This window comes from Gymnoscopelus microlampas (genome assembly GCF_963454915.1).
Source record: "Gymnoscopelus microlampas genome assembly, chromosome: 20".
In the NCBI taxonomy this organism is placed as follows: domain Eukaryota; kingdom Metazoa; phylum Chordata; class Actinopteri; order Myctophiformes; family Myctophidae; genus Gymnoscopelus; species Gymnoscopelus microlampas.
Window position 1 is genome coordinate 37,030,602 of NC_139957.1, and position 23,493 is coordinate 37,054,094.

General features: G+C 42.1%; 2 protein-coding genes across 2 annotated transcripts in view; one reads left to right on the top strand and one right to left on the bottom strand.

The window, feature by feature from the left end:
* mthfd1b (methylenetetrahydrofolate dehydrogenase (NADP+ dependent) 1b) overlaps positions 1-15,394 on the top strand; it is a 36,200-nt gene extending 20,806 nt beyond the window's left edge. Inside the window, exons 11-28 of the mRNA XM_084045456.1 lie at positions 430-603; positions 1,006-1,142; positions 1,412-1,458; positions 2,019-2,126; positions 4,017-4,091; positions 5,791-5,893; positions 6,095-6,171; positions 7,274-7,414; positions 7,908-7,976; positions 8,626-8,737; positions 9,195-9,334; positions 9,827-9,868; positions 10,027-10,127; positions 10,260-10,437; positions 10,691-10,798; positions 12,205-12,357; positions 13,315-13,429; positions 13,886-15,394. Of these exons, the coding sequence (XP_083901582.1) occupies positions 430-603; positions 1,006-1,142; positions 1,412-1,458; positions 2,019-2,126; positions 4,017-4,091; positions 5,791-5,893; positions 6,095-6,171; positions 7,274-7,414; positions 7,908-7,976; positions 8,626-8,737; positions 9,195-9,334; positions 9,827-9,868; positions 10,027-10,127; positions 10,260-10,437; positions 10,691-10,798; positions 12,205-12,357; positions 13,315-13,404 (1,855 nt within the window). The 3' untranslated portion in view covers positions 13,405-13,429; positions 13,886-15,394. The remainder of the gene's footprint in view (positions 1-429; positions 604-1,005; positions 1,143-1,411; positions 1,459-2,018; positions 2,127-4,016; positions 4,092-5,790; positions 5,894-6,094; positions 6,172-7,273; positions 7,415-7,907; positions 7,977-8,625; positions 8,738-9,194; positions 9,335-9,826; positions 9,869-10,026; positions 10,128-10,259; positions 10,438-10,690; positions 10,799-12,204; positions 12,358-13,314; positions 13,430-13,885) is intronic.
* A 5,185-nt stretch (positions 15,395-20,579) lies between these two features.
* On the bottom strand, positions 20,580-22,736 carry LOC311036119 (ankyrin repeat and LEM domain-containing protein 2-like; the record flags this gene model as incomplete). The annotated part of the gene is given in 3 exon segments (XM_084044641.1): positions 20,580-21,509; positions 21,511-21,540; positions 21,546-22,736. Coding segments are annotated over 3 exon segments (2,151 nt in total).
* Positions 22,737-23,493: the final 757 nt, after the last annotated feature.

The following is a 23,493-nucleotide window of genomic DNA, read 5'->3' on the forward strand; positions in this document are numbered from 1 at the left end:
TTCGCCTCACGTCTTTTTTCTTAATAATAGAAAAAGATCGATAGTGGGCTCGATAAAAGCTCGGTTCGATAAGCAGCCTCGATAAGGTGCTCATTATCAATAAAAATTAACGAGCTCCATCCCTAATCCTGATGCCATTCCAGTATGAACGACTGGCCTGCAGTCTTTGCATTGGTTCTGTGATGCTGTTATTGTTCTTTAATCTCCAAATAGTTTCCTCCCAGTTTTAGCTCATTCATTGAATTTAGATGTCACCGGACAGTGTCAGTAGGTGGAGGTTTCGGGGTCGTCTGGCTACATGAGACTACACTTAAAGGAGAGGGAGCCCCTGCCTCACAGTGGAACTCTTTATATGGGGTCCTGTGAGACTTTTTCTTGTTCTCTGACGGGTACGGTGTGTGTGTGTTTCTGTGCACTTACCTCTGACAGTGACATAGTGATCTCACGCTCCTGTGTGCCCAAGCACATCGAGCGTCTGGCCAAAGAGGTGGGCCTGTTCTCTGACGAGGTGGAGCTCTACGGACAGACCAAGGCCAAGGTCCAGCTGAACGTCATGAAACGCCTGTCCTCCCAACCTGATGGAAGATACGTGGTGGTCACTGGGTATGGATTGATCTGCTGTCCATTTGGTTCCATTTGTACGCTCTCAGAGCTGAATTAACACTGAGGATCGTAAATTGTAGTGCTGGAGGTAAAAATCATGTCAAAAAAGGTGGTCCCCTGGCCTAATGCAAGGGTTTCCAAACTTTTCAGGCCACGACCCCTTAAAATAATCTCATTTGAACTGGGGACCCCCCACCCTGACAAGCTCTTGGAATTGTAGGCATTACATTTAGTTTGACTCGGTTCCACAGATAAATATTGTGAAAAAGTGCAAGGGTCCTTGAAATTGATACGTTTGGGAATCACGGCATTGGAGAATAATACATTTACAACAGCTGCTGTACGGTATCACTTTTGTTGTTGACTTTTGTTGTTGACGGTGATATTATCTTCTGTCTCCAGCATCACCCCCACCCCCCTGGGGGAGGGGAAGAGCACCACAACCATAGGACTGGTCCAGGCCCTGGGAGCCCACATGAAGCGCAACGTCTTCGCCTGCGTGCGGCAGCCCTCCCAGGGACCCACCTTCGGCATCAAAGGTCAGTGTGATTACAGTCCACTCACTGATGGCTGTTATGTGTCATTGATCAAGTATCAAGTATCAAGTATCAAGTATCAAAGTAAAAGTACTCAAATTTGTCTCAATTTTTAAAACTTTTGCGTCGCAATCATGACGCGTTGTGAGCTTGCAGCTCAGCTATTTTCAAATAGTCGAAGTATAAAATAGTGCTTAATAAAAAAAAGTAAATATACTTTCCACTGCTGTGCCATTATTTTAACGTCTGTTTATTTTTCCCCCCATGTGCAGGAGGTGCGGCCGGAGGCGGCTATTCACAAGTCATTCCAATGGAGGAGGTATTGCACAGCATGCTCTTCTTCAGTTACGCAGTGTTAATTTGGACAGCACATTTTTATTTAGTTTAGTCATAGTCTTTTAAATGAAATGCCATTTAGTTTTAGTCATATTTTAGTCATCTGAAAAGTTTTAGTCGACTAAATATAAGATTTTTCGTAATGACAGATTTTACGCTTGGTTGCATGCTGAAAATAGACGTTCTACAAGCTTGTAGATCTGCTATTTTCAGAGTGCAACATCCGAGTGCATCCAAACATAATGACTTGTCTTTTAGTTCTTCTGGATCTCTTTCTTTTCCACTAGTCCCTCCCTAACATTATAGTCTAGTTTTTGTTTTTGTTGATGAAATTGTCAATATATTGTCTTAATTTTAGTCTTCATAGCTTCGTTTTTATTTAGTTTTTATTTAGTTTTCGTCAGTGAATAAAGGTAGTCGATGGCCATTTTCCGTCATAGTTTTAGTCGACCAAATTAACACTGCAGTTACGAAGTGGTTATAGTTCACAGCAATGTCCTGGAATCAAGTGTGATGGTTGTATGTTTTTTATTATGGTTTCAGTTCAACCTCCATCTCACCGGTGACATCCATGCCATCACCGCCTCAAACAACCTGGTGGCAGCCGCCATTGATGCCCGCATGTTCCACGAAAACACCCAGACCGACAAGGCAAATAACCCCTGTTTTTATTGTCTCCGCCAGGCCGAAAGGCATGGCGAGAGAGTATGTTTTCCACCCCGTCCGTCCGTCCGTGTGTCTGTGTGTCCGTCTGTCACCAGCTAATCTCCGGCACCGTTGGCCCGGTCGCTCCAAAACTGTGCACACACACTCCCTGGATGCCAATTCAGAACCTCTTACCCAAGTTTTTCACATGGGCCTGTTATAGCGCCACCAGGAGGCCGATTTGTGCAGAACCCATTTATTTACATTACTCCTACAGATTTTATCCAAACGTCATGCAAATCGGTACACAGTATCTCTATAGTCATGTGATCAACACGGATCTGTCCGATTTCCCATATTCCATCCTCATTGCCTATGGTTGGCTTCCAAAGTTTGCAGGATTGGTCCGTTTTGAACAAAAAGCCTCAAACTATGCACGCAGCTTGCGATTTCCGTGAAATTTCACACGCACATTCCCACTAGGCCGAGGAAGAAATGCCACCCTTTTCACATTGGCCTGTTATAGCGCCACCAGCAGGTCTAATTTAGCAAAACACATTTTTGGAACAAAATGCCTCAAATCATGAATGCAGTGTCTGATTGCCGTGAAAGACCTAAGAATAAATGGCACCCTTTTCACATTGGCCTATTATAGCGCCACCAGCGCACTTTCTCCATTTACGGTCCGTACATCTATATAAACGTTCAGATTTTAAATATAAAGTGCTTACCCCATGGCCACGGATGTTACAATTATGCACGGGACTCTCAAAATTACCCGTATATTCCGTATTGTTCACCGATCAGATTGAAATGCTTTTTATTGAACAATACGGATGATACAGGTACTTCTGAGAGCCCGTATATACATGTAACATCCGTGGCCATGGGATAAGCACTTTATATTTGAAATATGAACGTTTATGTAGATGTCCCATAAATGGAGAAAGTGCAAACACCAGGTTGAAGTTCATCCATGACGGTCGTGACAGTCGACCATCGTGTATCCATGGCTATTACTCCCTCTAACATTTCCCATGTTTTTAGTTTATTGAAATAATGTCATGCACATTTGTCCAGTGCATAGCCTACTGCAGGCCTTCTTGACTAGATTTAGAAGAGATTTTGAAGCTCTTGCTCCTGAAATGATCGATTATTTTTAAGGGGAAAAGCCATCATTTAACATGCAAGTCAATGGGTGAGAAGCAGAGATTGCCAGGCGCTGCCAGGCCTGGGTGTGACTAACTTCGCACCACCAGTCACAGAGTGGAGTGGGTGGGGCTTAGCGAAGGGTCCATTCCGACGTTATACCTCAAAAGTTCTCTCACAGTTGTGAGATAGGCCAGTGGTTCTCAACCTCTTTCATGTCCAGGACTCCCAAATTGATACATATTAGCCCGCGGACCCCCATTTGAAAAGATATACCAGAAGATGCTTACGGCATGACTCTATAGCAGTGATTCTCAATTTCAAGGACCCCCACTTTGATATGCATTAGACTGTGGACCCCCATTTGATAGCATTTTAAATCTCTGGAACCCCATTCGACACTAACATTCTCAGTGTTAATTTAACTCAGAGAGTGTACACATGGAATGCTTACATTTGTACATTTGTCTGAGTTACAGACCGACTGACTTATTATTTTCTATCAATTAGAAACCATGAAGCCTTGAATTCATGGAGATTTCTTTCATAAGGGGCCATTTGTTTAACACTCAGTGATTTTGCTGGGGAGCCCATGGAACACCCCCTCAAGAACCTGTGAGATAGGCAATTGTGGCAACACAATTCAGGCCTTTTCATTTGTACAGAGTGGTGGAAATAGGCTTCTATTCAACATAGCTGAGGTTGTGAATCAGATATGAATATTCTCTGTACTGTATGTCTCCTCAGGCTTTGTACAACCGGCTGGTGCCTCTCAGTGGAGGCCAGAGGCAATTCTCCCCCGTCCAGATCAACAGGCTCAAGGTAAAACAAAGTTGTATTTAACATTTATTGAACCAGGTGTATGTCACATAAGAACACATTCTTATGAACTGTACGAGGACGAGAGTAAATGTACCTCTTGATGGGGAGTAGATGTAAAAAAAAATATATAATAATAATAACGTGACAAAACATTCAATGCTGAGGGACAGACGAGACCATAGACCAGATCAGAATGTTTGAATGTTTCTAAACAAACAGGTATTTCTTGGTAGAAAGTCTATGGATATTTACACAGTAAATATAAAGTATAAAATAAAGTGTCCAGAACGTTAGCTATTTCTAGTTTGTCAACCTGTGGATATTTTGAACAAAATAATACATTTCTAATAGTCAATAACAATATGATAAGTGTCCTGTTCTTCTAGATATAAGGTGAATTAATAATACTGCTTCAATGCCGCGCTGCCGGTGTTATCTACCCGGAAATATGTTTTTGGTTGTGGTGATGATTCGGTCTATAACAGAGCTACTGTGTGTAAATAGCAACCACAAAAGACAGGGTAACAGAAGACGGGGACTTCATTGTAAACACAATGCAATGAAACAGGCAATAGATAACAGTAAGTTAACAGTACAAGGTCTTATAACACCATGGTTCCCCTGTGGATCTCTGATGTCATGTTGATGATGTCAGTCTTGCCCAAATACAGAGGGACAGCGGTGCAGTGGTTTATGAGATTAGCTGCAGACAGACACACAAACACTCTTCTAGGCTGTGATCACTATTTCTGTGAGGGGGGGGGGGGAGCATTTGCATTTGCATTTGACAGTCTCTATGAGAATGTCCCTAAAGGAGACATTGAAAGCTGTGTCCAGTTGTAGAAGTCTTTGTACAGTAACTCATTCCAGTCATCAGGTGCTGTGAATTGGAACACAGCACGACCAGAAGAGGTATTTGTTTTTTGGAGTCATTGACCCATTTGCCTCCATTCTGCCCACGACTGTGAGAGCAGAGTGGCATCTATCAGGGCTATCCTGTCTTAACTAGATTACGCCGGGGGGGGGGGGGGCGGGGGGCAAAATTGTAATGTGACTTGAGGTCGGGGTTCACAAGACTGTGATAACAAACAATGAACAAAATGTTCATGGTTAACCGTTTAGCCGGTAACTGTTGAGAAATGTATAACCGGTTACTAACAGTTAAATGTTTAATTCAATGTTATTTTATTAATTTTTTATATTCCCAAGATCCGGAGTGAGTCACAGACATACAGTACCTCGCAGGTTAATGGTTAATTAGTTATTGAGTTTTAGTTAATGGTTATGAAAAACATTCAAAACCATACAATCTTTTATTTTTTACATTGGAATATGGAATCTGTTTCAGGGGCCACAATAAAGGTCCCCAAGGGCCGGACTTTGCCCGCCGGCCACCAGTTGAATATCTAGGCCCTAGATAGTTAGTTGACCGGTGTCCCCAGGGCTCTATACTAGACCCCTCCTTTTTTCCCATGGCCTGGTTAATTTATTATGCATTATATTTATACACAACACCTTTTTCCAAAGCCCTTCACAATCTACAGTACGTACGTATGTATGTATGTATGTATGTATGTATGTATGTATGTACGTAGGGAGATCGAACGGTCCCAAGAACCTTCCAATTCCCAGACGACACCTTTGTCTCTTCCTGAGCCGTCATCACCTCTCTGTGTGTTCCTCTTTGTGTGACGTATAGAAACTGGGCATCAACAAGACCGATCCCGCCACTCTGACGGACGAGGAGATCACCAGCTTCGCCCGTCTGGACATGGACCCCGACTCCATCACCTGGCACAGAGGTACACGCCCACTGTATGACATCACGCATGGGTCACACATTACTTTGCTGAATGTCGGGCCCAGAATAGGAACACTAGGGTTCATGTGGTTAAACAGTACATACTCTGTGCAGAATGTTCCGCCTGTCTTGACATGCCCAGAATCAAGACGCTAGGGGTTCATGTGGTTAAATGTATGCTGTCTTTTGTGTGTCATTCCAGTGTTGGACACCAATGACCGTTTCCTGAGGAAGATCACTATCGGCCAGTCACCGACTGAGAAGGGACAGACGAGAGAGGTAAGGATGTATTATTTGACACTTAAGCCCTATAGACCACCGAAGTCCTGACGTCACTCGTTAATCCCCAGGTTCGTAAAGTAATTTCGCTATGGAGAATAACATTGGGTCATCATAGAATCGTCTCATATAAGAATTGTGGTCCAAAAATAAACAAACTGTCTCGGCGATATTGTCAGGGAGGAGGTTCTGTATCGTTTATGATAGTCAGTCACTTATATTTGATACAGTCTGTTTCTGGCGAAAATGTAACTAATTTGGCGGAAGTAACATTAGCGTTTTCTCACCGTCAGTTGATGCTTCATATCCATAAGAGTCAAACCGCCGGGGTCATTTGTTTATTTTTGGAACACAGTTCTTATTAGACGCGATATTAAATACGTCTATGGGATTCAGAATTGGGGTGGAAAACCGCGAACCAGGTAGACAAACAAAGGATGTGTAAATTACGTCAGACTTCGATGGTCTATATACTTCATCTTAGCAAAAATGGCAGATCTACAAGCTCACAAGCTTGTGAGCTTGCTATTTTCGTCTATAACGACATGTGTATAAATATAGACGCCAGGTTATGATTCAGACTCTCATCTCACCCCTAGCACTCCCCTCTCCTTGTATCCCTTCTTTCATCTCATCAGATGCTAGTTTACTCGCATCTGATTGATGTTTTTGTTAAGAAGATGTTAAGAATATTACTTGGATAAGCATGGCTAGACAGATGCTAGGTTTGATGTTTTTTTTTTTCTTTCTTTGAGGCACCACATCGTTCTCTCTATGTGAGAGTTGTTGTTTGTTGACTAGAATTCATGCTTTCTCTGCTTGTTCCGATCTCGCACTTGGAAGAGCATCTGCTAAAGCAGGGGTCTTCAACGTTTTCAGGCCAAGGACCCCCTAGCTGAGAGAGCGATGAAGCAGGGACCCCCCTCTATATTGTATAAAATTGTGCTTGAGATTAAACCTTTTTTGTTTACTTGGTCTGCTCTTTTTCCCCCTCTACACCTATACCTCTTTGCCAAAAATAGCCGATCTACAAGCTCACAATGCCTCGCAGCGCATATTATAACTGATGATATAATATGAAACATCTGTCTGTCCCCCCCAGGCCCAGTTTGACATCACGGTGGCCAGTGAGATCATGGCAGTGTTGGCGCTCACCAGCAGCCTGGAGGACATGCGCCTGCGCCTGGCCAAGATGGTGGTGGCCACGAGCCGCGCCGGGGTGCCCGTCACCACCGAGGACCTGGTCAGTGGCCCGTCGGTTTCATCTCTAGGGCAAAGTGGTGTCCGGGGACCCCCAAAATTATATATATATATACACACACACACACACACACACACACACACACACACACACATAATGGATTATTGACCTTGTTTAAAATTGATGTACCGACCAGAGGTACCTTGAAACAGCAGCCTAATGGGAGTAACTCAAAGGAGTGGTGTGTGGGGGCGTGAAGGGTCCTTGATAATGGAATCTGCCTTTCTTTTTACTGCATGGTTGTAGAAGTTTGAGAGTTGGTTGTGAGTGGTGCTGTAGTCTTTTGCTACTTTTGCTAATTTTGAATTTGAATCCTGTATAGTAACAGTTTTGGACATACAGTATGAGGTTTCCATCCGACAGAGAAAATATCATATTACCTCCACTTAACGGTGTGTAACTGTACTGTACCACTTATACAGCACTTGTAGTAACCTTTTGGTTAGTGCTGAAATACTCATTCTTGTCTCTCCAGGGTGTGTGTGGTGCTCTGACCGTCCTGATGAGAGACGCCATCAAGCCCAACCTGATGCAGACGTTGGAGGTGAAACATGCAGCATCATAAAGTATACGTCATTATCATGACCAACACCGTCAAAGATTTGCACAAATGCATCAAAAGTGATGCTTTAAGTCCCTGGTTGGTGTTGGCTAGACCGCACTCTGGCATTGCATTGCATAATGCACGACTGGTCAGGCTGGAACTGAACTACCCACAAATAGCGTTGTGGGAGCTTAGTGCTTGTATCCGATTAGGATTTTATCAGGGTTTGATCTGTAAAAACAAAAACAAAGGGGGGTGCATTTTCTTAAGCATTTATCATTTTATCTATATACTTCACCATACAACAAATAGGGGAAATAGCCGATAGATCGGCAATTTTTTAATAAAGAAATTGACATCCATTTTGACAAATTTGCTCAAAATAGGGCTGCCACGGTTAATGTGGTTAAACATTTTTTTATTCAATTATCACAATTTAATCGCAACTTTTATTACAAACATACATGTCAAACATATCAGACAGTCTACATTTCCCAAAAGGAAATGCATTCAGTCTGGCCAGAAGCAGGGATAAAACATATTCTCACCAGTGCGAAAAATTAATGACCCAGACCCCTGTTATCAGCAGCGCTTTCACTAGAACTTTATGTGCTCTGTCGTTGCATTACTGAGCGGTCTGTCTCCACAGGGAACCCCTGTGTTCGTCCACGCCGGGCCCTTTGCCAACATCGCCCACGGCAACTCCTCCATCCTGGCTGATAAGATTGCATTGAAGCTGGTCGGACCTGAGGGCTTTGTAGGTGAGTGGGACAGAGAGACATGCTCTGTGGTGGCCTCTGTTTGTTCTTTATTAACAAATGTCTTCTAAATCCTAACAGTTTTCTGAAAAACATATGTTGCTATATCAGTGGTTCTCAAACTTTTTCATGTCAAGGACCCCCAACATTATATGTATTTGGCCACCGACCCCCATCTCAAAAGATTTTGTTCCAGGGACCCCCAGATGCATAGATTTGAGTTAAAAATGTCACTTTAAAAATATATAGTATATTCAAAGATTTGCACAAGTGTAAAAAAAACTTTCAGAAATAGCAGATCTACAAGTTCATAGCACGGCACAAAGTGTGACACGCTATGAGCTTGTATATCTGAAAAACTGAGGGTACTTGAAATAAACAAACAAGGTGAGAATCAATGGCTTAGAACGTGTTTCTCAACCTCACTGTCCCTTTTGATTATGTCCTTTTTATCCAACAGTGACCGAGGCTGGTTTCGGTGCTGACATCGGTATGGAGAAGTTCTTCAACATCAAGTGTCGTTACTCAGGCCTGAGGCCCCATGTGGTGGTTCTGGTGGCTACTGTCCGAGCCTTGAAGATGCATGGTGGAGGACCCCTCGTAGGTTTATTTAGAGCAGTGGTTCTCAACCTTTTCAGGCCGTGACCCCCCAAAATAATCATAATTTGAACTGGGGACCCCCCCACCCTGACAAGCACTTGGAATTGTAGGAGTTGAGGCATTCAATTTAGTTTGACTCGGTTCCACAGATAAATATTGTGAAAATAGCTGATCTGCTATTTAAAAAAATGTTGCCTCTTTCTTATATTATTTGACAATTTGGCCAATGCTTGACCAGGGGGTACCGACCCACGGGTTGAGAACCACTGATTTAGAGATCTCTCTCTCTCTGTCTGTGTCCCTTGCAATATGGAAATCCCTGAAAACTCTCTATAGTTGGTGCGCCATAGATGACTGACGTCATAGAGTGGCTACTGTACTAAGTACTAAGAGTAATGAAACTGGAGGATTGTCCTCCATCGCTGATTTGGTAAATTCACACAGTCTGTGATCTCTGTGAATTAAATATTTTGTTGTTGTTTATTGCTTTAGGTCACTGCTGGGATGCCACTTCCCAAGGAATACATAGAGGAGGTAAATCATCTTCATCGTCACCCACAGCTATCTTCTCCTTGACTTAATTTCATACTTTACCCTGAAAGAGCAGGGGAAGGTATTGTGGCTTTTATCTTTTCAGTTCCCTCTGTCTCACGTGTGTGTGTGTGTGTGTGTGTGTGTGTGTGTGTGTGTAGAACCTCGAGCTACTGGAGAAGGGATGCAGTAACATGAATAAGCAGATAGAAAATGCCATGCACTTCGGCGTGCCAGTCGTGGTTGCAGTCAATGCTTTCAAGTAAGTTGGGTGATGCCTCATACAGTACTGTACGTGTTGCAAGTAGAGAAAAGAGCTCAGATTGCTGAAACTCGGCTGCCAGGCCCTTTTATTTCCTCTTGACCTTTTTTGACACCTTTTGCGTTGAATCAGGACCGACACTGAAGCTGAGCTGGACCTGATCTGCAGAGTGGCCAAGTCTGCCGGGGCCTTCGATGCCGTGAGGGCCTCCCACTGGGCCGATGGTGGAGACGGTGCAGTGGCCCTGGGACAGGCCGTCGAGAGGGCCTCTGAGGCCCCCAGCAACTTTAAGTTCCTCTATGATGTGGAGGTATGGCATCTACAGGGATACAGCTTTTTTTAAATTATTATTATTTATTTTATTTTTTACTTTTCAATGTTTACTGTGCTCTCAACCATCTCTCACTCTCCTCACACCACCCAGTCATCTGACTTGTTTAATTATTTTGTTCTTCTGTAAATTCAGTTTAGTTAATGCTGATGATTTTATTACATTTTATGTCACTTAATCGTTTCAACCGAAAAGTTTTCACCCCTAGTCGTGTTTGCGATTCTCCTTTTAGCTGCCCATCGCCGACAAGATTCGAATCATTGCCCAGAAGATCTATGGAGCTGACGACATCGAGCTGCTGCCAGCGGCCCAAGAGAAGGTGGAGCGCTACACCAGACAGGTCTGTACCGCTGCTGACTGTACGTGTGCCCCCCCAGGTACCCCCCCAAGGCGTCCTTGGGGGGGGTACCAGGGGGTCCCCAGCAAAATGTGTTTAATATAGCGTCACAATCATTTTAACCTTTTATACTTTGGCTATTCAAAAATAGCAGATATACAAGCTCATAGCGCGGCACCGAGTGCCGCGCTATGAGCTTGTAGATCTGCTATTTTTGAAAAATCATGAGAATTTGTGCAAAACTTTTATATATATATATTTTTAAGCGAACATTTGTAACTCAAATCTTTGCTTCTGGCGGTCCCTGGAACAAAATATTTTGAGATGGGGGTCCGCGGCCAAATACATATCCTTTTGGGGGTCCTTGGCATGAAAAAGTTTGAGAACCACTGATTTATCGGAGTTAGAGTGTCCGCCCTGAGACTGGGAGGCCTAGTCACACCGAAGACTATAATGGTACCCAATGCCTCCCTGCTTGGCACCACAATTGCTGGTTTAGGGGTAAGTCCCTGCGGCATACAGTACTAGCGTCATGTCCAGGGGGTTTACTCGTAGGATATTGGCTTCTGAGCTATGCATCACATGGCTTGAGAACTGTTGCTGCCCAAGGCTACTTACTGCAAACTGCAAGATGAAATAACTCACATACCTGTAGCATCTGTTTAATGAGATGAAATGAACATTATCTTGTGAAACTCGTTTAGATGTTTGTCAAGATGTATCACTGTGTGTTGTCTAACTGGTTTATAACTATACTTGATGTGACGCATGGACGGTTTGAATGAAGATAATCGTAAGTGTCATTCCAACTATTTCGAACCTCAAGTTAAAATGCCAAGTCGGTGATTCACAAAAGCTATGCCACCCACGGCATCTGGGATGTTGTGACAACCACACATTATCGTTGCTATATATACAACTATACAAAAAGATTGTTTTCCTTGTCGGTGCATCTCTTTCTTTTTAGCTATTGGTCTCTAAATTAGTGACGTGTCTGGTTCAAATGGCATTTGTTGCTGTTTTGATGTAATTTTGTCAAAAGCAATTCTTGAATTATTTTGTATATTTCATGAGTAATATAATATTTTGTCAAATTGTATTTGGCATTAGTCAATAATAAACATTTACATAGTGATAAGAGTGATAACAGAGTGATATGAATACAGCTGTGCCTCGAGAGTTTGACTTGACCACTGGTCTAAGTTACTATTATGTAAATGACACACAAGTAGCTTTGCAGAATGATCACGCCAGATTTGAAGCCACCAAATGATGGCATATTTGCATACACCTTGTAGACTACAGTGGAGATCATGAAAGATTTATGAAAGATAAGAAATTGAGGTCCAGGTGGAATTTGGACAGAATTAATAATAACCAAAACAAAAACCGATCTCATCTCCCCTCAGGGCTTCAGCAATCTGCCAATCTGCATGGCAAAGACCCACCTCTCGCTCTCTCATGAGGCAGACAAGAAGGGCGTTCCCACCGGGTTCATCCTGCCAATCAGGGACATCAGAGCCAGCGTGGGCGCCGGCTTCCTCTTCCCGCTGGTTGGCACGGTAGGCACTAGACTAGTAGACACACCCATTTCCTCTGTTGTTGTGTATCAGGAGAGAAGTCGGCCTTGCAGCCAGCTGTGTGAAGCACTTAGCTTTTGCACATAGCAACGATGCAATGTTTTATTGGATAATCAGTTTTTAATGCATATGGGGAAAAGGGACACAGGAATTAGGCCTGCCACAATTATTACATAATCGTGTAATCGCAATTATTTGAGATAATCGCAATTATTTTGCATAATAATTGTCAAAATTGTAAAAAGCGGAAATAGCAGATCTACAAGCTTTTTTCGTGACGCGTTGAAAGCTTGTAGATCAGCTATTTCCGCTTGTTTTTAAACATTTTTCAAAGTATAAAATTATTAAATATGTCAGTAATTTCTTTGTATATTTAAGTTATTTGTCAAATACGTTTTGATATGAAGCCTAAAAGCCAAACAGAAATTACGTTTTTATTCACATGTTCTAATGTTCGATGCCAAAAACACAATTAAATCGTTAAGCGCAATTATTAGTGTGACAATTAATCGTCAACTTAAATCTGTAATCGTGACAGCCCTTACAGGAATCAAATTGGGTTTGATTTGGGAAAAAATTACAGCAATTTCGGAGTAGGTGTGCAAGAGGTTATAGAGAAGTGTGTGTCCATTTTCTACGTGCAGAAGAATCTGACTGTTTGCAAGGTCCTTTGTCCGCCTATAATGACATTCCCAATAAAGGGATGCCAGGTTGAAAATGGTTATTAATCGTCTCTGGTCAATATCTTTTAGTAGAGATGTCAATTCATTAAGGCGTGCTGACCGTCTCTTATTCACCCCGGCATTGTAAGCTATTATCTGACCTCGCAAATACGCCTTCATCGATTCCCTCAACTCAATGGGTTAATCGTAACTGCTTATTAGTATTATTATCATCATCATCATCGTTGTGACTCTCATTTCTATCTGTTCCCTCTAGATGCCTACAATCCCAGGCCTGCCAACCAGACCATGTTTCTATGACATCGATCTGGACCCTGAGACCGAGCAGGTCAACGGACTCTTCTAATGTGGATCTTTGCACTGTTCAACTGGTAAGGCTACCAATCGATCCATGTCCGTCTTGTGCTGCCTGTTGCTTGTAGTGACAGCACATTGTCACACTGCTTGGTCAAGGCCCCCCAAAACATTATATATATATATATATATACTTTGGAAATTTGAAAATAGCCAATGTACAAGCTCACAGCTTGTGAGCTTACTTTACTCCAGATACATTTTTTTATACCGGACTTGCTTCTGGGGATCCCTGGAACAACATATTTTGAGATGGGGGTCCGCGACCAAATACATATACTTTTGGGTGGTCCTTGACATGAAAACTTACCACTGATATAACAACATACGTTTTTCAGAAAACTGTAGGATTTAGAAGACATTTGTAGAATGGGCCTCAGGTCTTAATGGTTTACTGTCAGTAAAAATGTGAGTACTTTATCCACCACTGCATATCTTCATCCTCCTCTTATCTCCTCGGTCTCTGTGTACAGATGTGACCTGCCAATGGAGCCCTGATCAAATGTGACGGAGCACAAAACCTGGAAGTGTCTTCCTTTTTGCCTGCCATTCATGATTTTCATCACACGTTTTTCACTCAGCCACTCACATCTGTAAATAATTAGTTTGCTTTGCCCACAAGGCCACTCACTGAAGGGTAAATTTAGAAACTTAATTAATCACCTTGACAGATTGTCCCCCTGACACTGCTGCTGCCGTCTGTTAGACTTTTAGTTGTTTACATTCCCTTTTTAAGGCTGCACATTAACTTCTCTTAAGTCCTATTTCAGTAATAGCCAAATTAGCTGATATACAAGTTCACAACGCTTCAAAGAGGCACAAGCAATATGGCGGCGGCGCCCTGAAGCTGGTCTCTGCCACCCGACAAAGAGTCGAGGAAAGAGGAGACATCGGCAAGGGCCTGACCGTGTCTGGATGCGTCCTCCTGTCCATCAGGTGGACGAGGCTCGGATCCTCCTTGTGTCTGTCCATTGTTTTCTGGATCATCCGACACACTGGTTCTGGAGACCTTGAGGGAGTTTGGACCAACTTTTGTTGTTCCTCTCTAAACTCTTTTCACATGGACTTATTTAAAATAGCAGATCTACAAGCTCAGTTTTGAGCTTATAGATCTATTTTCAATTTTTAGATGTCTATTTTCGGTATGGAGCATAAATGAGGCATTATATGTTGCTTTATGTAACTATTTCTATTTCATATTATGTTCAGTTCACTCGTCATGTTGACAGTTGAGCTGTATTGGTTCACAACGCAACGCTTTTGAGTTTGTATATCTGCTATTTCTTTTTGAAAATTGTAACGTGTTTAAAATATTTTTGACATTTTCTGGACATTTTTGTCTATAATGACATGCCTAAAATACTGACACCAGGGTGAACGTGGTGAAGGAGCCCTCACATGACTACTCACATCGTAATTGATTCCCAGCCTTGTACGTTTAGATGATATTTTTCCAAACGGTTCTCACAGACAAGGCCTGGAGTCTTGCATCAGGTACCTTTTTTATTTTATTTTTTTAAGTCATACTGTGTAACTTTTTGGTGACACCTCTGGTAGCTCTGTGGTCGATGGAGAATCTGTATGAACTGTGATTCCCATTGAAGAGGGCAGACAGACACTTGGTCACATCACAACCACAATACATTTATGTGGAATGGTTATTGTGAAAAATATGCCAGTGAATAATAACTTATTTTAACTGGAAAGGTTACACGGTATCACTTTACGTATATTGTATGCAACCACTTATGTTCTAAACTGATGGCACTATGGCTTCACTAGGCCTTTTGTAATAAGCACAGTATTCAGCTAAATGCAGACCCTGCCTGACTGATTTATCTTGTCCTGCAATCTAATTGTGTTACACTGTCTTAACAATGTCAGTAATTAACACAGCTGTATAATGAAAAAAAAGAAGAAAAAAAAGTTTTTGCTTTTGTATTAGAAAATACTGAATAAAGATCATGTAGAGCAGATTAAAAGCCATGTCTTTGTCTTCTATATTGCTTTTGCATTAACCCTCATCATCTGCCCCTTTTCTTTTTTTTCAAGAATTATTTTTAGTAGGCTGACAGGAAACGGGGGGAGAGAGATGGGGTGTGACACGCAGCAAAGGCCTTCGGGTTCGGGACTCGAACACGCGACACCAGGCTACACTGTAGCCTAGGTGCCCAGACCGCCACGCGGGCGATTCAGACCATCATCTGCCCCTTTCTAAGACGGGATATCTATTTCCAGGATATTTTACAACCTAGTATTGTTTCTCTTGCTGAAATTGTTTATTTTTTGGTGTTTGAATATTTCACAGTTATTATCATACAGTACAGCGGAAACTGATCACTTAAGTTATGAGGATTCATTTTCTTTTGCTTCCAACTTGATCTTGACTCTTTCCTCCTCCTTGTCCCTTTCCCTTCTTGCCAGCCCCCTGGAAACGGGCATAAAACAAACAAACAAACAAAGCCCATCAATGATTGAATCCATGCATCAAAATGTACAGGTGCTATCAGAGCCATATATGGAGAATTGCGTCACCTCCGTTCACTTCATCGGGCCAGTCTTCTACAGAGCCTTCTATTGGCGAATAGTGACAAAGCCCTGAGCCGGAAGTTTACGCAATGTACTGGAGTCTATGAGCGTTTGTCATTATTTCGAACTTACATGAACCACGTGACCGGTGCTGTTTTCTGCCCCCGAGGTGACGAAACTCTGTAATACAAGGCTGTGGGTGCTATATTAAAGCGGGAGTGGCTCAGGACATATAGGTTCCTGTTTGTCTGCATGTCGATGTGTCCTTGAGCAAGACACTGAACCACTAACTGCTCCTGATGAGCAGATAGGTGCCCTGCATGGTTCCCTCCACCATCGCTGTGTGAATGGTGTGCACTGCATAAAGTGTAAAGCCTGATTTACTAGGTTACACATTTGTATCGCACAACGAAAAATAATCTACACGCTCACGCGTTGTGAGCATGCACAAATAGCTGTGTGTGAATGTGTCTGAATGCAGTGGTGTGAAGTAACTAAATACATTTTCTCAAGTACTGTACTTAAGTACAATTTTGAGGTATTCTTTACTTTACTGGAGTATTTCAGTACTTTTACTTATACTCTACTCCAGCTCAGAGGCAAATATTATACTTTTACTCCACTACAATTATTTGAAAAAACTGAATGGCTGAATGTGAAGCACATATAAAGCACATTTGATTGGCAACAAAACAGCCTTTTTTTCCTCTTTAAAAAAAAAAGCTGCATTTATGCAGAAAGGGATTAAAACAAGTTAAGAAACTGGGAAATTGTGAGTCAGAAACTATAAAAAGTTGCCTTACGTCTTCAGAGCCTGAAGTCCCGCCCTGTTTGACCTCGTACCGGTGGGCCCACTTATCAGAAAAATATGTATGAGGGGCTGCTATGGGCTGAAAAAGACAGGGTTAACATTCAAATTAGTTATCTTGTTCCAGCTGTGCAATAATAATCAGTGTAAAATAAACAGTTGTCTTACATCTTGAGAGCCAGAGGATGAGTCTGGGTGACATCCCTCATCTTTGCAGTCTTTCTCTTTATCCTGATAAAAAAAGCATGTGCATGCATGCCACGTCACAAATGAATTCTCATGCAGTATTAGTTTCCTAACCCTGAGCGTAACTGTATAACAGTTTCTAATCTTAACTAAAATTAAATGATTAAAAACGCACCAAACACATGCTAAAACTTAACCATACTTGCAGTGCCTAACCTTAACCGAAATTAATTAACTAAACAAACACCAAACCCATTCCTAAACTTAACATCAATGTCCTTTTGAGAGACACCATTCTAAGGATTACAAAAAAAGTGTTGAAAACCAAATTAACTGACTCACCATTTTCACTTGAAGCAAGAAAGAAAGAGAAAATCATTGTTAAAGTAAATAAGAAATAATGTATCTGTTGCAATGCTGTCAACGCGTCGCAGATCGGCTATTCTCAGCATGCAACCAAGTGTAAAATCAGCCATTACGACGCCATCAAGGCACCGCCAAAATACATTTTAGTCGACTATATTAACTGTAGATTTAGTCAACTAAAATCTGATGATATTTAGTCGACTAAAAATAGACAAAAACTAAAACATTTCAGATGACTAAAATATAACTAAAACTAAATGGAATTTTATTCAAAAGACTATGACTAAAACGTAATCACAATTTGCTGTCAAAATCAACACGGAACAAGGAAATGGGGAATCAGAGAATATGTTGTATATGATGGATGATATGAAAGTCACTGTTCGAAGGAAAATTGACCTTGTAAATCTTTTTTATATAATTGTCCTGTAATGTCTTGTCAAATGTCATGTTTTATGTTATTTGTGGACCCCAGGAAGATTAGCTGTTGTTATGCACCAGCTAATGGGGATCCTAGTAAACTCAATAAAAACAAAATAATTACCTGTTTCAGAAAGTTGAACTAAACTGTCTGTGTCTGTGTGTGTGTCTTAACTGTGAGCTAAGATTGTATGTCTCTTCTTTGTATGTGATGATTCACCGGATGGCTAAGTGTCCACGCCCCAACCTGATCATTATGATGAAACTTACAGGACAGGTAAAGCAATGTGTTTCTGCCAGGAAAACCAGATTGAGGATTAAATAAATATTTGTCATTGCTTCGACACTGACATGGGAGAATAAATCTGTTTTTTCATCTCTCTTTCTTGCAAGCCAAACCTGATATCCAGGCTGAATCAGGGGTCATCACCATGCAAGCCTGTGATGGACATTTCCATCAATATTTTATTTTTGCCACAGACATATACAAAATAAGGGATCAGTAATATCACCAGAATCACATAGGCCTAGCCCTAAATGTATACTAATGGATTCCTGATGTGCCATAGTGTCTACTGACTCTACTCTATATTAATATAAATATAGAGTAAATAAATATAAAATATTTTGGGGGGAACTCCGATCTACAAGCTCCCAACTCATCACAGCATGTTGTGAGCTTGTACTGTATATCTTTTCTTTTTTGAGCCTATAATGACATCCACAATTGGGACGTCAGGGTTAAAGCGGTTAGCTATACTTTAAAGAACCTGGAGACTGGGTAGTTATCCACTGTATACTGGCAGGTGACAGTCCTGAGACTGGTATAAAATGTGGCATGGTTCACCTATTTTCCATTTTGGGGATTTCCATAATTGGGTCTTATCAGTACAGACAGTGCTTCCATCTTAGTGTACAGGAGCAAAAGGGCCATACTTGAGGACAGGAAAATATTACGTTCTACCAGCTAAACTAGTTTCTTGTTTGTCAGGTACTGTATGTTGATGAGAAAGTCTAAGGTATGCCAACAATGGAAAAAGACTTGAGAGTCAGATGTACATGATGAGTGATTAATGAAGGGCGAGGGGGAGGTCTGATGGTGAGGCTGTGGATCAAGGGTTTCCATGGATTATGATTGTGGAGTGCTATTATGGTTAGTATTGGTATTGTTATGGTTTGAAAACGTTTGGAAATCATGATCTGTAAATTCTCCTTTGTAGAGTATGTTTGAAATGTGATTTCGCAATTTAATGTATTAATTTCTAGGAGATGGTAAGCTATTGGTTAGGTCAAGTATTTCAGTGGTGCTCGTTCAAATGCCCAAATATGGACATATGAAAATTGTTGGTCAATGGTTTCTGTTATGTCTGACGTTAGATGGATCTCGTTAAATGGAGCTCTCCGATGTCAGTGTAAATAGATTATGCCCAAATATGGACATAGCAAGAGAGCGGGTGGGGAGGGAGAGAAGGGAGAGCTCGATCAGTGTGAGAGAGGGGAGAGGGAGAGGGTGCAGGACAGCCGGGACTATGCAGTGAAAAGATGGCATAATTAGTTACTCCCATTACATTTTGATGTTTGTTTTTGCTCTGTGGGTTCCTACATTCACAATTCTCTTTTCCCTTCAGGCCCGGAGTACCAGGCCCCATCAATACATACTTCTCAGAGGGCCACACAGGTGATCCTTGATTTTCTTGGAAAAGGGCACTTCTTCTGATTCTCAGCAATCACCTTAAGAAGGTCAACCATCTGGGTTTGAAGGGGGTTTGTAAACTCATTTGGGCCCTTGCACAGTCTCATGCAAACTTTTTTAATTGGTTAATCTTTTTTTTTAACGCATTGGTACAGGCGTAGTAATCAAACTTGGTTTGAGTGAGAAAAAAAAAAAGATTTCACCATCACATTCATCGGACAGCAATTGCAGTCGGTGTGCAAGATGTCAGAGAAGTGAGTGTTTGTTTTAAAAATTGCCCTTGATTTCTTTTCATATACAAAAATCGGACTCTGTGTGCAAGGTTCTTTAGAAATTCTCTTCTTACCCTGTTTTAGGGGGTTGTTTTTCCAATTTCCATTTTTCTTTATTTGAGTATTATTTCTTTTCCATTTTGTTGGCATTTTATTGGAGTTTGATACTGTAATTGTTTCTACATGCTTACGAGTATGAATTATGACTCAAATAGGCTGGGTGGTTTGGTGGAAATAGCACCATACTATTATATGAAACGCTTGATCACGCTTTTGTTTCTCTGAACAAAGTAGCCAGGTAGCTTATATACCTGAATATAAACATGGTATTCCTTATGTAGAAGTTTTAAAGTTATGGTTAGTTGTATACTGTCAGGTGCTCAGGTCAGTCACAGTCAGGAAAGCCACAATAAGCTATTAGGTACATCATCCTGTTCACTGCTGACCCCTGATCAGTTGGGGGATCTTGGATGCCATGGTGAGGTGATCCTCTGAGAAGTGAAATCCTTCTTCTCCATTAAATGCTTTTTGTATGTGTAGTGATTTAGACCCAAGGCAAACTGATGCATAACCTACCGTGCCAATAGAGCTGAGTGATTGGCAGAGCTGTTGTGGTGGTATTGTCTGGGGCACATCTACCCCCTCAGTTTTTTGGAGCCTCACGCTTCACACCACACGCTAAGCCACGCACGCTACGCTCAACAACGCACGTCTTTCATGTCCCTCATGCGAGAACCTCCTCCATGTCCTGCCGACTACACAGATGTAGTGATTTAGACCCGAGCTGGGATCGAACCTCAGTCTCCCACTCTGCAAACCAACGCACAACCTACCGTGCCAATAGAGCTTAGCTGGATTGGCAGAGTTGTTGTGGGCGGTTCTTGTCTGGGGCACTACGTCTGCGTTGATGGATAGGCTTGAACAGTGCTCCTCCACTTGGTAATGAATGGGTATCTCTCTGCATTAATCTTGACATTCTCAATAGCAGACAGTACCTCGTTGTCCAACTTGGTGTGTAAGACCCCTTTAATGAAAAGTTTCTGACTTGTACTGGATTCTGGTATGAGGGTTGTGTACTCGCTGTCATCCACCATAGATTGGCTAGATGAATATGACGAGACAGAGCCCATCCTCTCATCCTCTTGGGAGTAATCAACAAATTCCTCAACAGCAGTCCGATACTCATCTGAAGAGGTACTCTCATCACCTATCATCATCATCTCATCGTCCTTGTTCTCCTGTTTTTCCTGGCTGGACAGTATGGGGGACCATAATGTCCAGAAACTGCTGTCTGACAAATCCAGGCCTTGTCGTTCACTCACAGGAACAAAGGTAGACGGATGGCCTTCAGCATCATCTACCTTCTCTTCTTGGTGGTCAAGTGAGATCGACACATCTGGCAAATCAGCTTCCTCAAACTGTAAAGGCAAATCGCATACTGGAGACACAGAGCAATTTGCTGTTGTGGAAGATGATACGTGTTGTTTGCCAGTTGTTGAATCAGTTAAAAGATCGATCCACTTTGCGGTTTGGTGAGCCACACTCGATCCATTGTCCTTCTCTAGGTAGCTCTCCAGCCTGTTCAGTCCTTCCTCTGTTGATAAGTCAACGAAAATGTTCAGGAAGTCCCAGTATTCTGCCCAAGGGTGGCCCAGCTTGTGTGCAATCTCCCTTCCCACACGCTCTATTCCCCTGTCAGGGTCTGTTTTGAGTATACCATGAAAATCCCTTGCTGGGTTCTCTGCTGGCTTCTGTTGTGGATTCCTCCATAGTTTATAAAACTCTGCTGCCTTTGAAGGAGAAAGAGGTCCCACGTATGCTCTCAACTGCCAGGATAGGATCGATTGGACAGCCTTCAATCCAGAATCCAGAGGTTGAAAATCCGTCTTTAGTTGGCTTATTGGTGAACGTGTAAATGTAAACATAGGCTGGACACTGTTGTCTGTAGCCCTCAATAGATGTACATAGCATCTATCTTCAAGGTATTCTTTCATTTGTTTCTGTGTCTCCGGTGTGTTGTTATTCCTCTCACAAATCACATCACAGGGCATTTGGCCGTATTTATTCCTTCGCTGTTTGTCTGTGATGGGATGGGAACACAGCAAGTTGACCACTTCTGGGCATCCAAACTTGCATGCAAAGTGAAGAGGTCCATCGTTGTTTGTCTTATCGGGTGTATTGAGATACAGATCTACAATGTGGCAAATACGCTGGTGAAGAATTGTTTCCTGATCATCAGGATACATTTGTCTCATAAATTCTGGGTCCTCCAGTGTGTCCAATAGCACACGGACAATCCCAGGCTGGTTCTCCTTGGCTGCTACATGTAGGACATTATAGTGGCAACCTATATGCACAATAGTGGGGTTGTCACCAGAGCCTATGAGGTAGCGTGGGTTATCCCACACTAGCTTCATAAAGGCTATCTGATCACCCTGCTCAACAGCTATTCTTAGCTTGCTTGTAAGGTCCTGGTTTCGTGGGGTGGGGAATTCATTGGCATTCTCCAAACTTGCGTGCAATGTTTCTAATTCCAGTGTATTTATCCCTTTGGAAAATGTCTCTGCTTCCTCTTGTGTTGAAAAGCCTTTGAACCTAGCCCCTTTCATTGCCCTCATGACGTTAAGTGCCGTCTTCCTGTCCACAAAGACATTAACATTTTCATATTTTGTGAATTGGTCATCCCTTTGAGGGCATACACCATAATAAACCAATGGCTTCTCTTTACACAGAGCTCTGATGCTCTCTCCCTTAGCCTCCTCCACTGACTGATTTAATGTCAGGCTTTTATCATAAGCCTCCTCTTTGCACGACGGCCCTGGGCTATCGCCCCTCTCAGATCCAAATACAACCGCATCAGTCTGAATCAGGGCTTGGGCCAGCATCCTCTCATAGGTGGTTCGTGTGGTTGAAGTTATTGGGCCGCATTTCAGTCCTGCTCCAAGAATTGACTGTTGCAACTGGTCTGCTGTCATGCACTGCAGTCTGCCAACGATGGTCTGCATGGTGTCACCTTTAACATGGCCTGCTATCATGTTGTCCATGTCCATGGTATGCACTTTGAATGTAGCATATGTGCATCTTTCTTCTTTGTTCCCTGAAGGATTCAATCTCAACTAGAAAGGTGTACTAAGTCGAATGCATATCTCTGCCAGAGAATCTTACATCATCAATATGATGTCATATTAACATCCAAATATGGAGTTCCATGGCTCCATATTTAGGTATAAGTCTTAATTTGTGGTTTGGTTACTCGGCGGGTAGTGAACCTGAGATTATAAATTCACAAAATGTAAACATAGTCACCCCACCCCACTGAAATATTTACAAGCTTTGAGAAACATTTGGATGACTTGGCCCAGTGGTTTGCAAGGTTAGCCACAGACACACGGACACATAGACACACAGATTTAACAAAATCTGCCCCTTGCCGTTGGCCTGGCGGAGACAATGATCTATATGGTGGGCACATACAGTATATGGTGGGCACATACCAAGTTGTTCTCACTCCTAAGCTTTGAGTTTTTTGTATTGTATAATACAATATTTGAGTGAACACAGTATTGTCTAAGTTAAACATTTAAGTCTGTCTTCAGAATCTCTCTTTCTCTCTCTCTTGCCCTCCACTCTCTAGCTTAAAAATGAGAATACTAAACTGTACTTTTGATCAGAGTTATGTATACAGTGTGGTTTTTATTTATTTTGTTATTTTTGTGTCATGCATGTTGGCATGGGAAAAACTGTTTAACTTGTGTCTGAATAATCCCGTAAGGGATGGGCTGTGAAAGGCAGCCAGACACGAAATTC